The 16262-nt window shown below is 34.2% G+C and overlaps 1 protein-coding gene across 1 annotated transcript in view; it reads right to left on the bottom strand.

Annotated features, from left to right (window-relative positions):
• Positions 1 to 16262, bottom strand: part of Tango2 (transport and golgi organization 2) — a 72240-nt gene that overhangs the window by 1404 nt on the left and 54574 nt on the right. The window contains exons 3-6 of the mRNA XM_089087011.1: positions 13702 to 13844; positions 11654 to 11768; positions 8606 to 8706; positions 880 to 990 (exon numbers count right to left, since the gene is read on the bottom strand). Of these exons, the coding sequence (XP_088943137.1) occupies positions 880 to 990; positions 8606 to 8706; positions 11654 to 11768; positions 13702 to 13844 (470 nt within the window). The remainder of the gene's footprint in view (positions 1 to 879; positions 991 to 8605; positions 8707 to 11653; positions 11769 to 13701; positions 13845 to 16262) is intronic.

Raw genomic sequence — 16262 nt, 5'->3', positions numbered from 1 at the left:
TTTACCTAACCATAGTAAAAATGTGAGAATCGCTGAGAGTTTCAGAATTTGCTGCTTTGTTGTCGATACGCGAAAGAAGTTGAGTAACCTCTGAAACCAAGAGGTAAGAAAGAAAAGCTTGCAAAGATCACAGACTGAATGTGACTGAATGAATGAATGTGACTGAAAGTGACTGCCTGACCTCAGCATGTGTGTGATGTACTCAGGTCCGGCAACATAAAATACTCCTCCTTACATTCGACGCAAATCACTAACCAATAATTTACCCAGCTTATAGTTCTGATAGATATCTTAAATCACTTGTCTCTTATTTTACTCGGCATTTTAGTGACAACGCTTTATGAAATTTCGATATTTGATGTAGTTGGTTTTTGGATTTGCTGTAAGTGTTATTACATTGATTTGAGTGTATACATACGTGCCTACGCTAGCGCTTTGCTATTTTCGTTAATAACACGGCTTATCTATCTTATTTAATAGGAATTCTTGTAAGCGTTTTTTCTGCCATCCTATTTGCAAAAAAAAAATTAAAATAGACACAACATCTAAGCAATCGGAAACCTTGAAACAAGTTTTAAAATGCGATGCAAAACTGTGAAATAAAAAAGGTTATTCATAGTTATTTCTTAAATGATGAATTTTGGAAACTTCAGTTGCATTCTTCAAATTTGAATTTCGCAATCAAAATCCATCAACGATTTTCTCCTAAACAGAATCAGAGGATTCCATAAACAACTTCATGTTGCCTCGCAGAACCACAATTATCTGGAAGACTTTGAAATTTTTTGTTAGTACGACAGGGACAGGCTTTATATGCCCAGTATTATTTAGGGTTTAGAGAACCAAATTCCTCCACACGATATAAAAAATTGTAATTACCTTGTTCCATACTGAATATTGTCCAACTTCACAAATATAGAGCTTATTCCTTGTAAGATAGATTCTTCTACCAAGAGACCCTGACTTTCTAACTCATGATCAGGAAAGTGTCTGAAATTTGGAAAAAAAAATTAACATCTTCCACTATTCTTTTTTTCTCGTTAATGAAGGGACTAATGAGAGGTTGGAAGAAGAGGAAAAACTGTGTGGTGTGGTAGCCCAGAAGGAACCATGCTAAATTTTTGATAAACTACCATTTACCCTTCATTCCCTTAAAGGATGAAAGACAGTGAAAATTAAATGTGACTCTTTAAATTTGTTAAGTAGAAACTTACACAATCATATATATCTTAATAAATTAGGAAAATTTTGGAATTCTTTTTTCTTTATGAAAAGACCTCCATATAATAATAATAATAATTTATGTCTACCCTCTTTCGTCGCATTACAAAAATGCACTAAAGGAATATAAAAAGAAAAAAAAAGAGAGAACAAATAAACAAGAAAAAAGGACAAAAAAAGAATAATTGACGCCGTTATGCATTTTTTTTGTAGTAGTAGTAGGCGCCAAATTAGAAAAAACGAAACGGGATCTTAATTAATATTTTGATCTACCTATCAACCATTTCATTCGTAAAAAGCAGAAACTATTATATGATCACCTTGATATACTGGTATCAAAACGTATCTTACTTGAACCGTTTTGAACCAATGAACCCTTGAACCAATTTTGTCAAGTCCTTAAAACTAACAATAAACTTCAAACTCTTGAAGAGAATTCTAAAAGAGTATTTACTACTGGTTTGGATTTTAACACATGTTTGATAAATAACTTCTATAAAGGAAGTCTTAGACAGACCTTCAGAAGAGTTTTTCAGAAATCTAATACAGTTTTTTTTTTTACAGACTTAAGCTTCTTAGAATGCAATAACTACCTAGCTGTAAGCTTTCCAAAATTGTCATTGTGCCAGAAGGAAAAAATAGCGCCTATTAAAACTTCTTAGTGCCATCTGTCAAATAATAAACCCAATAGGAAATTTCTTTTCTCACGAAAGCTTAGCATGGATCTCCATCTGGTTTGGGGAAGATGATAATCTTGTAATAATTCTGTTCTCCATCGTTTTTAGCATTGGACACCCCCCCCCCCCCGAAATTTCCATTTAAAGACTCGTGAAACATAAAACAGGAAATACGAATACTCAAGAGCAACTGCAGGGCATAACTCAGCTGTCAAGAAATGCACGTGTCAGATAATTATACTTAGCCCACGTTCATATGCAGTCAAAAACAGCAACTTATCAATAAAACATGCCTGTTTTCAGGAGCTGAACTATAAAAAAAAGTTATATATAAATTCGAGAAAAAAATCACTCATACAAAGGTTCTACTATGTACAACTGCCGAATAAAAACAAGTCCAAAAACAATCAACATCGATTTTATCATAATTCTGCCACCCTAATGGGTGGTATTTAGCTACTTCAATGCCCGCAGAAGAGGTATAGCTTAAAATAACAACCTGTCCAATGAACTCAAACCTCCTGGAAAACTAATTCTAATTACAGAAAACAAAACCCTAATAACCCACCAATTAACATTAAGGAAACAAACACACGCCCAACTAAAAATAGTAACCAGAAAATTCCCATTTCGAATCAGTACTATTCAAGGACTTTGTTCAATTAAAGATTAAATGACCAAAAGCAACTGTATTTCAAGGTGATTGAAATTAAGACCCACCATAAATAGTTCATCATTCCTTATTAAAAAATAAAAATCTACGTGAAGGGGGGGGGGGACATGCAAAAAGAAAAAGCGAAGCGCTGTGCTTATACGATTAAAAAAATAATAATCAAAAAAGTTCAGGTGGAAAAATTTTTATGAAATCCACCACAACTTCTGATCAGTGACGTACAAGAGGGGGAGAGATAAAATCCTAAATTTTCTTGAATTTCTTGGCATTTATTATCCCTTCCGCCCCCAAAGAAATCCCTATTTTCGTACCTCTATTACTACGCACCTGGAGCGGGGGAGGGAGGGAGGCTAGAAAAAATACGCTAATACGAAATACTATGAGGACTAATAAGATCTGCACCTCACCCATCTTTCATAAAACGAACTAATCTACCATCAACTTTCGTGTGTATAATTGTCAATTTAACTTGTGTGTGTGTGTTTTTTTTTCTAAGTAATTCGAAGCATATTATGAATTTATTAAAAACCACTTGTTAAAATGCAAAACCAAACATATAAATTAGCATGAATTTAATATATATTTAGTAAAAAAATGATAGCCAAAAGAAACTTAGGCTCACATAACTGCAGCACGTTATTTTATTAAATAAAAACTAAATTAGCATGAATTTAATGGTAAAAACCCAAAAATAGTTTGGCTAAATTATAGCCAAGAGGTTTCATTTAACTGCAGCACATTATATTTAAAGTTTAAGTGACAGACGGAATTTGGATATCGTACTAAGTTCATCTATAAGTAAGTCATTAAGTTCATTGTGACTAGAAACAATTGTACAATCATAGTGATAAACTGGGATCGATCTATATTTTTTTGAAGCGTACAAAAGCCATTTGATCAAGTTCAGAAAAAAGATAGTGTAACAGAATTCCTTAATTCCTCCATAATGTCTGGCGGTAGCCCCCCCCCCCCTGCATTAGAAAGCGTGGACGGAAAAACAGCGCAGCTAGGCCAATGCTTAGAGAGGGAGGCTTCATTGGTCGGTATGTCTCTGGTAGACCTGTGAGCGCAAGCTCTTGACAGGTCGTCGTGGAGAGGCATTGTTGTCGTCTTTTGCGCCAACCGACGAGGGAGGGACTAAGTCTAAGCGAATAAGAATAGAATTCTGAAAGAATACTCCTTTCTTGTTTTGGTCTTAACACATGTTTGATAAGTAACTTTATAGATACTGTCTTTAGATAGATCTCACATTTGTCAGTAAGGATAAGTTTGAAAAATTAAAAATTTAAATTCCCAATGTAAGGTTTGACTGCAAATAAAAAGAGGAAAACTACGAGTTTACGCAATTAGAAATTCGCGTAATTTACGCAAAATATTCACGAAATGTTCGCAGAATTTACGTAAACCTCATGAAATGTGTGAAAAATCAAAATATCTTATTAAACTATTCAAAAGAAAGCTTGGAAACTAGGCATATTTCTATACACGACAAAATTTTGAATGTTAATTTTGGAATTTAGTTTTTTTTGGAGACTATTATCCTTTTCTCTCTTAGCGTTGACTACAACCCATGAACCTTATTTTATTTTTTGAGAAGTGAGCCACAAAGTAAAAAAAAAATGTACCCAACAAAATCCAAATATAATTAAAAGAAAGCATTGCCACTTAATTGTTCATCGACGTATTTGGGATATTCCCGTGTTATTCTGCGTCCCGGATATTCTGCGTCCCGTGTTATATCCGTCCCGGATATTCTGCGTGTTTGAGACAACCCTTGGTGCAGAAAGCAGACTTGATAGACTCGTCATTGCTGTCAGAGAATAGAAAAACAAGAAGTGTTTTTATTAACTTTGATAGTAGCGGACGACGATTAATTTAACGTGACAAAGGGCAACACTTTGTCACAAAGGCGAACGACAAAGGACAACACTCAGCCAACACCTTGAGAAGGATACTCTGCTATCCGGATCATCGCTCGAGGAGCTTTAATAAAAATCACAAGAGAGATAGTCGTGATAAATAAAAGTTCAAATAGGGATAAAATCCTTTTAATAGACAGTGGTGACGATAACAGTGATAGAAATTCACAAAAATACCAGATACTTCGGTCACATATGCAGTGACCGTCATCAGTAGTAAATATAAACTAAAACAGTAAAATCTTCAGACTTAGGATCTTGCTTTAAAGCCGAAGAAATAGAATCTTTATGCTGTAACAATCTTTAAGCATATGAGCTTCCGCAAGTACATGGAATCTGACAGACCCCACTTTGTTACCCCAATGAAGTTAGATCCTTCCCAGAATTTAGAAAACTACCCAAAGTATTATTACTTTTTAAAGCTACCTTTAGACCATTACTCTGTAAAATTCTTTTGAGTTTTTCACTTAGCCCGGGTACATATGGTAAGGAACAAAAACATCCTGCTCCGGAGTTGTTTCCAAGGCTTCCTTAGAAATCTCTAGAAACCTTTTTCTTCTCTTTGAAAAAGTCTGGTTAATTAACCACTCTGGATACATGTTGCTTATTAGTATTTTTCTTAGAAAAGACAAGTCCTCCTCAAAAAATTTTGGAAAGCAAATACTTAAGATCCGGTCAGTTAAAGAAATGATCAAGCCAATGTTTACTTGGCGAGCGTGACCGGAACTATAAAACAAAAGTCTATTGTTATTTGTCGGTTTTCTGTGAATTTTAAAATCCAGACTATTTTCATTTTTTGAAAGAAGAAAATTAAGAAAAGAAAGTTTTCCATTCTCTCCTAATTCAAGAGTAAACTTCAAACCCCCCCCCCCAAACAATTAAGATGTTCCGAAAATCCTTTTAATTCCTCTTCCCCATAATCCATACTGAAATTATATCATCCATATACCGACCTCATAAAACATGTTTTAAACATGTTTTAATCTAACGCAATTGTTTCAATATTCTCCACAAAAATATTAGCTAATAAAGGAGATAAGGGCCCCCATCGGTAAACCATTTACTTGTTCAAAAAACTCCCCTCTAAATTGAAAACAAAGAGAACTTATTACACAACCTTACTAAATACATAATTAAAGAAACTTCCAAATCTGTTTTGCCACTAATCAAATCCAAATTTCTTAACAGCTTTCTTTCTAGAAGCTTCCGTCTTTGCAACAAGTTCTCCTCGTATTTTAAATTCCGAAACAAATATTTTCTTCAAATAATGGGCTTATCCATGGGCACTGTCTTGTCTCCTTATTTGGCAAATTTTTACATGGATTTCATAGAACAGTTTGCTTTGAATAGTTTCCACTTAAAACACTCTATCTGGTTTCGTTTTGTTGATAATATCTTTTCTGTTTGGGAACACGGACAAGACTCTCTAAGAGATTTTTTGGCACATTTGAACTCTTTTGATTCGAATCTCCAGTTCACAATGGAACTCGGAGATTCAGGTAAGCTGCCTTTCTTGGATGTTTTGATTATAAAAACTAAGCCTAGTCTTGAATTCTCTATATATAGAAAGCCGACTCATAATGATCGATATCTACATTTCTCTTCCCATCACCCTCCTTCTGTGAAAAGAGGGGTAATAATCTCTTTAGTCGACAGAGTTTTAAAAATTTGTTCCCGTAATCATATAAATTCTGAATTAAATTATGTCAAGGATATTCTTTTCTGCATTGGTTACCTAATCAAACTCATTGAAAATATAATAGTTAAACGATTAAAAAAGATAAAAGAACAAAATAGGGAGCTTGTCCCCCTTGTTTCAGTTACACCGGCAATTGAGAAAAAAACTTTCATCGCTTTACAATATATCCCGAAACTTGGCGATAAACTTGGAAAATTTATAAAAAAAACAAACTCTTTCTGTTTCTTTTAATACCGAACAAAAATTTGAACACTTTTTCAATTTAGGGAAGGATAAAACTGACCCTGTAATGGGTAATGGTGTATACTGAATCTCATGTTCTCGTGGAAAATTTTACATTGGTAGGACCCATCAACAACTAGGTGAACGTTTGCATGAGCACACAATTTCAATGGATAAGTCCCTGAAATTAAACAAAACAATGAGAACTATGATTCGGCATTTGCTTCACATATATTCGTAAATCCGACCCATCTAGTTCTGTTTGACGAGGCAACCTTAATATCAACTGTAAATGGCGTACCACAAACTTTAAAAGAGGTAATTGAGATAAAAAAATATATAAACCAAAATTTAGTAATAAATAGAGACACTGGAGATATTTCATTAAGCCCAATTTACGACAGTTTAATCTTGAAGGACTCAATCAATATTTTCACCCGAAATAACGAAAAAGAACCTATTTGCATATCTAATGAAAACCGAAATTGTAGACCAGCTAAAACTATTGCAAGGCGAAAGATCCTTGCCCAATCATCTTGGTAAATTCATTTTCATTGATTCCTGCCTGGTTTTTATTCAGTGTCTGTTCTGTCTTTGTCAGGTAAACTTCGAAAGGTTAGACTTTCGTGTTTTTTTTTTTTCTTTCTTTTTTGTTTAGCACTGAGAACGACTTGGCGGAGGTCCTTGTCGAAATATCTGCTTATATTTTGTCATCTTCATGATTCGCCACTGGCTGACAAAATCCTCGTTTTTTCACCCTTTTGGATTTTATTTTTCATTTGTTACTTTATCTCCTCTCTGAGTTTCATTTGTCATGTATAGCCAGTGTGGTCTAAGAATGTATTTCTTATAGAAAGTCTTATAGTAAAATCTTCAGACTTAGGATCTTGCTTTAAAGCCGAAGAAATATAATCTTTATGCTGTAACAATCTTTAAGCATATGAGCTTCCGCAAGTACATGGAATCTGACAGACCCCACTTTGTTACCCCAATCAAGTTAGATCACGCTCGCCAAGTAAACATTGGCTTGATCATTTCTTTAACTGACCGGATCTTTAGTATTTGCTCTCCAAATTTGTTTGAGGAGTTGTCTTTTCTAAGAAAAATACTAATAAGCAACATGTATCCAGAGTGGTTAATTAACCAGACTTTTTCAAAGAGAAGAAAAAGGTTTCTAGAGATTTCTAAGGAAGCCTTGGAAACAACTCCGGAGCAGGATGTTTTTGTTCCTTACCATATGTACCTGGGCTAAGTGAAAAACTCAAAAGAATTTTACAGAGTAATGGTCTAAAGGTAGCTTTAAAAAGTAGTAATACTTTGGGTAGTTTTCGAAATTCTGGGAAGGATCTAACTTCATAGGGGCAACTAAGTTGGGTCTATCAGATCCCATGTTCTTGCGGAAGCTCATATGTGGGACTTACAGCCAGAATTTGGAAATGAGATTGTTACAGCATAAAGATTCTATTTCTTCGGCTTTAAAGCCAGATTCTGAGTCTGAAGATTTTATTTCAGAGCATATTTTCAATTTTCCAGGCCATTTTATTTTGTTCGATAATGTCTCTTTGATTTCTAGGAATCGGGGTTTAAAGCAAAACTTTCGTGAAACTCTTGAAATAAAGAAAATCTTATTCAAGAACATTGCTTTGAATCGGGACACATGTGAATTTGGGCTAAATTCTATCCACGATAACTTATTAAAATCTGACAAAATAAAGTTTAATTCACCCAATGTAGTTGACCTCTGTCCAACTCCAAATGTTATATCATTGAACGCTAATGAACCGAATCCAAGAAGGTCAAAGAGGCTAGCTTCCGCCTTTGCTTTGAAAAGAATTAGAGAATTAAACAATATGTAATTTTATTTGATTTTGTATATAAACCTTCGTTTTAATTTGTTTTAGTTTAGTTTTGCTACTGATGACGGTCACTACATATGTGACCGAAATATCTGGTATTTTTGTGAATTTCTATCTCTGTTATCATCATCACTGTCTATTAAAAGGATTTTATCCCTATTTGAACTTTTATTTATCGTCATGGAAAGGCAGTGTGGTCTCCGAAATTAGATAGTCGTGGAGAGGCACCGTTGTCACCTTATGCACCAGTCGGTGTGGGAAGATCTAAGTAACTCTAAGATTTGCCTTGCCTTTTTACATTAGTGTTTATAATATAAGGCAAAATAAGGTTGCCTTACCTTTCATTGGACGAAACTACTTCAAAAAGTTTTTCAACAAGAACTTCTTTAGGGTAGTTCTTTAGAATGACGTTACTTAGTGCAGCTTTTCCAGCTTCCACCTTAAAAATAAACAAACTGCAATCCTTTACGGTAAGCTATAACCAAAAACCTTAATGCAAAAAAACAAACAAAAAAGAAACTTAAAAGCCTTGACCTAGAACACTGCAACTATCAATAAAAAAATCTTGAGGGCCGTAGCAGATCCTGTCATACGACAGACAGAAAATAAATGCAACGTATGGTCTTTTGCGATGATCAGAGAAAATAATCGTCTCCCCTCTCCCTTGACACAAAACTTTAAGTACCCTTACCTCCTCCCCCTCCAAGAAAAACATTTCCTAAAAGGTGCAAGTCCATCTCCCGTTTAGTAAGGGTTGACTTACTTAAACTAATTAATCTAAATAATGAAAAATACTCGCTTGGCTTCAGACTTCAGGTACCTGTTGAGTAGCGCCCCACAGTTGCTTCAAGACCATATATATATATATATATATATATATATATATATATATATATATATATATATATATATATATATGTATCTGCTTCGTCTGCCAATCTGGATGAGGATTGAGGAACTCGAAAATATCACTGAAGTATAGTATAGCCGATCCGCTGATAGCTGTACTGAATCGCCGTGCTCGATATGTAAAGGCATTTGAATCAAGCCACTTCGTTATATGTCGCAATAACTTAAATTAATCAATTTTTTTTTTTCGTCGTAGTAATTGTTGAATTCTTAATCTTGTTTTTCTGTAGTTGAGTTTACATTGGATATTTTGTTGTTATTTTCTTTCTTTTCTTGTACTCTATTAAGAACATTTTGAATGTTTAATAATGGGTAGTAAAATAATAATAATAATAATATATATATATATATATATATATATATATATATATATATATATATATATATATATATATATATATATATATATATATATATATATATATATATATATATATATATATATATATATACATATACATATATATATATATATATATATATATATATATATATATATATATATATATATATATATATATATACAAGTTTTTTTTTATACGTATTTTATTGAGTTATGTTATTAAGCCTATTGTAAATCAATGCTTTGTGTCATTAGGGGAAGATTTTTTGCAATTTTGTTTATGTATCTTATGTACTCCTCAATTTTGAGGGAAATAAATAAATGGTGCAACATTATTCTGATTCTATGAGAAGCTCTTTTTCTAGTTTTCACCAAGGTTTTAGTAGATGGCATAAGATGAATTCTGGAAAAAAAAATACGGAAGAAAATACGCATTGGGATCACCTAATATCCATTTATTTGGTGTATATACTGTTCTTAGGTCTTTAGTTATAGCCTAAAATAAAAACCTTCTTGAAAACATCTATCTCATCTTTCTCAGTTTCTCGAAACTGAGGCAGTTACTTAATCATTGTCAAGCATTTTGGGGTATTTTCATTGGAAATGTCTAAGTGTTGGTAATTTTCACTAAAAAAAACACAAATTCACCCCCTCCCCCTAGATATTGAAAATGCATGACACTCTAGATACCGAAGAATACGTTTTAGCCGCCCCCTTCTTAGGTTTTCATGAATTGACTCCACTGCACCATCCCTCACTTATGTTGCTACATAGGAGAATGAGGCTATCCACTCTGTCTGTCTTCTCGATACTTTACATAACCTCTTTGACCAGGTTTATTCATAATTTAACCAACTTAAACTCCACAACCAAAATCTATTCAAAGTTTCATCCCCACCCATAAAGTTCCAATTTCTTTCCAAATCTTCATCATTATCTCTTACTATCCCATTTAGGGGCGACTTGCTTTTTGTGTGGCTCCAGATGGAAGGCGATAAATCGCACTCAACTTTCAAAGCCTCAGTTAAGTCGTTCATTTCATTAATATTTGTATCTATGACACTCAAATAATCTGCATATCCCAAATGTAGTAAAATTTTACCTTCATCCTTAAAAGCATGGTATCCCATACCTTTATCGTGTTCCTTACGAAAATCCATCAAAATAATTCGTGTCAATATAACACAGTGTAACTCCTGATTCAACAGCGAACCAACTACTAATCTGGCTTTTTGGAGCCCTCCAGGTTATACAATTAAGGATAAAAGATTGTGCAAATACAGATTGATCTGAACTATAGATCTAAAGATTATAGTTTAGAAATTACCCTGTTCTGTTATTTTCGTCGAAAAAAAAAATAGAAAAGGGAAATTATCCCCGCCCCCCCAGATTTTGAAGTATACATTTTTTATATCTTTATTTTCTTAAGAGGAAAACATCCTTTCCCTCCCACCTATATTTTTATAAACTGGCGCCTTTGAATCCTCCCCTGGAATCTATCATTAAATTCCACCTTACAACAGACGGCAAAATAAATCCTAAATACAAAAAAAATCCCAATAATAACGTTTACATACCTTTCCCCAGGATTCATTTGGTGAATCATTGCCAACTCCTATTATTAAGGTAAACAGAAGAATACAGCATTGGACTTAACAGTCCCTATTAGCGGTATTGATCACCGTTTCATAGCCTTTCAGCCATGAAACAGGAAGGGAGAGTTGGAGACTTTCCTCAGATTTCTCTAGATACACCCATTTAGAGCTAGGTAGACTCCGGCTGAGCTTATAGTCACTTCACTTACCTCCGTTCCAAACAAAATAACCAGGACTAGAAACCCCGTCTTCACGGACAAAGGATTTCAAGTCTAGCGTGCTAACTACTCAGCTAGGACGGCTAGTAACTCCTGTTATCACCCACACTAACTCCTGTATTTGGTAAATGTTTGTCTTATTTGTCTTATACCACTTTCCAGGATTTATTTCGTAAATGATTGCCAAGTCATATTATTACCCACACTAACTCGTACATTTGGTAAATGCTTGCCTTATTTGGTTATCTTAAGACTGAGGGCCCAATGAATCCCCCCCCCCCAAAAAAAAAAACTATAAATATAAACTAAAAATATAGATACCTTTTTCCAGGATTTATTTGGTAAATGATTGCCAACTCCTATTATTTCCGATTTCAATTCTTGGGGTTGGTAGTCTGGGGTATTGCAATAATGATGAACTTTTTCTTCATTCTTGCTTAAAGTATGATTAAAGAAGTTAATACGCATTTAATTTATAAGACAAAGTAATTATTTAACAGCAAGCATTACAAAATTAATGACAAAAAATGACATATTCCATTTTTATAATCAATTTCTTTGAAAAAAAAGACATAAACACTGTGTATTCTTCAAATAAAAACCGTCGAAACACTTATAATCAGCAATTTCTTAGGATTCTTCTTATCATAAAACTGAACTTTATACTTCTTTTCGCTTCTTTCATTATCTTTATTTTTCATTTTCACCCAAACCCGAATGTTTGCAGCAAATATCTGCTTCTTCCCTTCTGCAATGGTTCTCAGGACTTTAGTTTGCTGCATTTATCAGACTATTTTTATTACTTTAATTTTTATCTAAATTGCTAAATTTATGTTAATTTGTTAATATGTTAAATTTACTAATATGTTAAATCTATTATTTATTAAACGTATTTATTAGTCTAAATTTAATAAGCTTGCTCTAACTTATCAATTTTTACTTTCAGTAAATTACCCTCAAACTTTTTTAGGGCTCTCAAATTTTTGGCTTCAAAAGAATTCTGAGCAAAAAGAATGGCAAATCTTGCTTGGTAGTGAAGTGGGCCAAGTTTGAAGCTCTACATATGGTAACTGTCCATATATATATATATATATATATATATATATATATATATATATATATATATATATATATATATACATCTATATATATATATATATATATATATATATATATATATATATATATATATATATATATATATATATATATATATATATATATATATATATATATATGAACTGTGCCCTGAAACACACTCATCTGATCAATTTAGACCATTTCAAAATGAAACATTCTACATTGTGGCACAAGGACACATTTTTCTTAATTTCTACCCTCTCCCTTGCACAAAAGGAATGATCTTTTTACCCCTTCCTCTCTATTTCCAATTGATACACTTCTTTTCTCTTAAACCTTTTAATTACTCCACCTTTATAGTTTCTTTGTATCTGTCGGTTATAAAAAAATAAGTAAATGTTTGCTGTTTTTCTAATCTTCTTTTTGTCTCTTTTTATCTCTTTATGTCTTTTGTTCCCCATGTGATACGTAATTAATGAATAAATGATAAGTGAATAAACAAATAATTGCGCTAAGAGTAAGGTCAGAAGTCTGAGAAAATTCGTCAAGAGCCTTAATTTTGAAAAAAAAACTGTAATAATCAAATATCTTTGAACATACTGCAATATAAAAAGACGTTAAGTTGTGTAAAAAGCACAAAACTGGTAATTGCAAAAATATTTGTATATACTTTAACAAGGGATTACAGCAATTCAAAAACTTTAAAAAAGAAAACTAAAACTTTGAAGCTTAGTACATATCTTTGTTAGAAATTGGACTAACTTCAATGATCAAATATCTTTGAACAGACTGCAGTATGAAAATATATTAAATTGCGTAAAGAGCAAAAAATTGATAATTTTAAAAATATTTCTATATATTTTAACAAAGGATTACAACAATTTAAACCTTAAAAAAGAAAACCAAAAGTTTGAAGCTTAGTAGTCCAATTTCTAACAACGATCTAACAACGTTAATGTCGACGATTTCGGAGATTCACAGTAACATTATATATATATATATATATATATATATATATATATATATATATATATATATATATATATATATATATATATATATATATATATACCCAAGGCCGTATCCAGGATTTTTTGTTGGGGGGGGGGGGGGGGGTTACTCAAAGATTTTTTTTCGGGGGGGGGGCACAAACAAAACTATAAAAAATTTATTTATATCCATTTTTGTTACGTTTTTACGAGTCTGACAAATATTTCGGGGAGGGGGTTCAAACCCCCTAACCCCCCTCCCTGGGTACGGCCTTGTTATACTAATGAATAAGATATTACCTTAAAGTTATAGTGACTAGATGGAAAGGCTGATAGGAATCTTTTTCTTCATTTAGTTGCATCAAGAAGTTTTCTGGACTTCCATTCCATTTAAGAAAGTCTGAAATGATAAAGCCCCTTCCTCCAACATTGCAAGATCCTTCCTACAAATTAGAAAATACATATAATCAATAAATAGATAATAACACAGTACAGTAGCAAAAAGAATCACAAACCTGATATAAATACGCCATCAGAAACTCATTAGAAAATAACCGGAAAAAAACGGATATGTATCTATGAGCCCATAATGGGCCATTAGAAGCTCATTACAAAGTAACCGGTAAAAAAATATGTATCTATAACGTCATAACGTACCAACAGATAGTAACCGGGTAAAAAAAGATATATACGAGGCCACTATAAGGCCGTATCTATTAGGCCACAGTAGAAGGGCCTTATTGACTCCGACGCGACACCCCTGCTGCCACCTATAACTTTTTTGCACCCCAAATATGGGCATAGAGTCCCTAGGGAGAACACGTGGTTAATGGGGTCAATGACCTCTTTCTCCATGGTCTCTTTCTCCAGGTGCGTTTTTGGCACGCTCTCAGCGAATGTTATGATCCAGAAATAGTATTTGTTGTTGTTTCCGAGGCAAAATGTCAAGGTCAATGTTGTTGTTGTTGTTGTAAGTGCACGCTCTCAGCGAATGTTATGATCCAGAAATAGTATTTGTTGTTGTTTCAGAGGCAAAATGTCAAGGTAAATGTTGTTGTTGTTGTTGTAAGTGCACGCTCTCAGCGAATGTTATGATACAGAAATAGTCTTTGTTGTTGTTGCTTGAGCCAAATGCTATGAGTTTCCCGGAAACAGTTAGATCACGTGTTTCCTTCTCAGCCAATCAGCGAGTCGGTTACATTCTCCTTCTCAGCCAATCAGAGACCTGCTTACATATGATTTTCCCCATTACATAACAATTCACCCTTGAGATTTCGTATATAACGGACATGCAATGTGATTCAATTATCAGAAACTATTGTGACACAGTACAAACAACTAGAATGGATAAATTTAACTCTTTAGAAGCATTGACAGCCGCAATTAGCAATGTAAGTGCATTTTTATTTTCAAACGAATTTTCCTTGGACATCCTCCAGTATATTCAGCTAAAACGTAAATATCTTCCTTTACCCCCAAACCCCCCCCCCCCCCAAACCATTGTTTTACAATCAAATTCTCGCAAAAAAGAAATACTATTTCGATAAATTCCTTCCCTCTATATTTCCAACTAAATCCCCCCCCGCCCCAATGTTTTAAAATCAAATTATCTCAAAAAGAAAAACCCATACGATAAATTAATTACGTATATATTTACAGCTAAATCGATCACTGACTTCTGTCAATTTTTAATGAAAATGCCGCTCTGTTTTGACACAAGACTCCAATGTGAGGCCTATAATTAGCTGTTACCCCTTTCCGGTGTGTTCACGCTATCGGTCTAGTCAAAGTGTTTTGTTTTGACTGTCAAATTAAAACTGTTTAAATCAAAAAGAGATTGCTGTATATTAAGCTTGTAGTTTCGTAACCTTGTATTTGTCAGAGAGCTGGTTAAAGAGATTATTTTCAAATTAAGTTTAAAAGTATATTTAGACCATTCGGTGACAGGGGGGAGGCCGCACGAAATTGATTCGCAAAGCTTAATTGTAAGTACATTTTGGAAAGGTGAATGGAACTGCATTCAATTCTACCGCCATCAGTGTAAAATGAAAACAAACTATTTATTCGCATTAAAAGTAAGGGCCTTGTATTTGTCGGAGAAGTGGTGAAAGAGATTATTTTTAAATTAACTTTAAAAATATATTTAGAACATGATGTGAAAGGGAGGAGGGGGCAATACAGTGCTTCTAACATCTTCGCTGTAAGTAAATTATGGAAAGGGGGAGGTAAATGACTTCAATTCTACCGAAATCAGTGTAAAATGAAAACAAACAGTGAAGGGCTAGAAAAGTCTTTTTGAGTTGCATGAAGCTAATATTATGTATAAATTGAATAGCATTTTAACCTATGTTTGCAAAATATAGGCCTACAGGTCGATGGGTTAACGATCTAATTTAAAGCCTATAGACCGGAAAATTTGGGCCACCGGCGCCCCCAAAGGCCCACCCAGACCCCCAAAGGCCATCCCCGGGCCCCCCAAAGGCCCATCGAGCTCCCAAAGGACCAACTGGGTCCCAAAGGCCCTCCACCGGTCCCCAAATGTCCCCCAGGCCCCCAACTGCCCCCCGGACCCCCAAAGGCCCTCCCTGTGCCCCAAAGGCCCTCCATGTACCCCAAAGGCCCTCCCCCGGCCCCCAAAGGTCCCCCGGACCAGAGAAGCGCCGCCGGGATGCGCCGTGGGCCAGGAAAGCACCGCAGGATGTGCCGCAGGGATGCGCCGCGGGTCAGAAAAGCGCCGCAGGGAGGCACCGCAGGAAAGCGCCGCAGGATGCGCCGCAGGGATGCGCCGCAAAAAAAAAAAAAAGTAAACTAAAAAGTAAAAATTTCGAAATGTTATCCCCCAAACGCCCTCCTCAGACCCC

This window comes from Artemia sp. Qi Xiang Cuo, chromosome 3, assembly GCF_049724085.1.
Source record: "Artemia sp. Qi Xiang Cuo chromosome 3, ASM4972408v1, whole genome shotgun sequence".
Classification (NCBI taxonomy): Eukaryota; Metazoa; Arthropoda; class Branchiopoda; order Anostraca; family Artemiidae; genus Artemia; species Artemia sp. Qi Xiang Cuo.
This window is presented reverse-complemented; position numbering and strand designations above follow the sequence as displayed.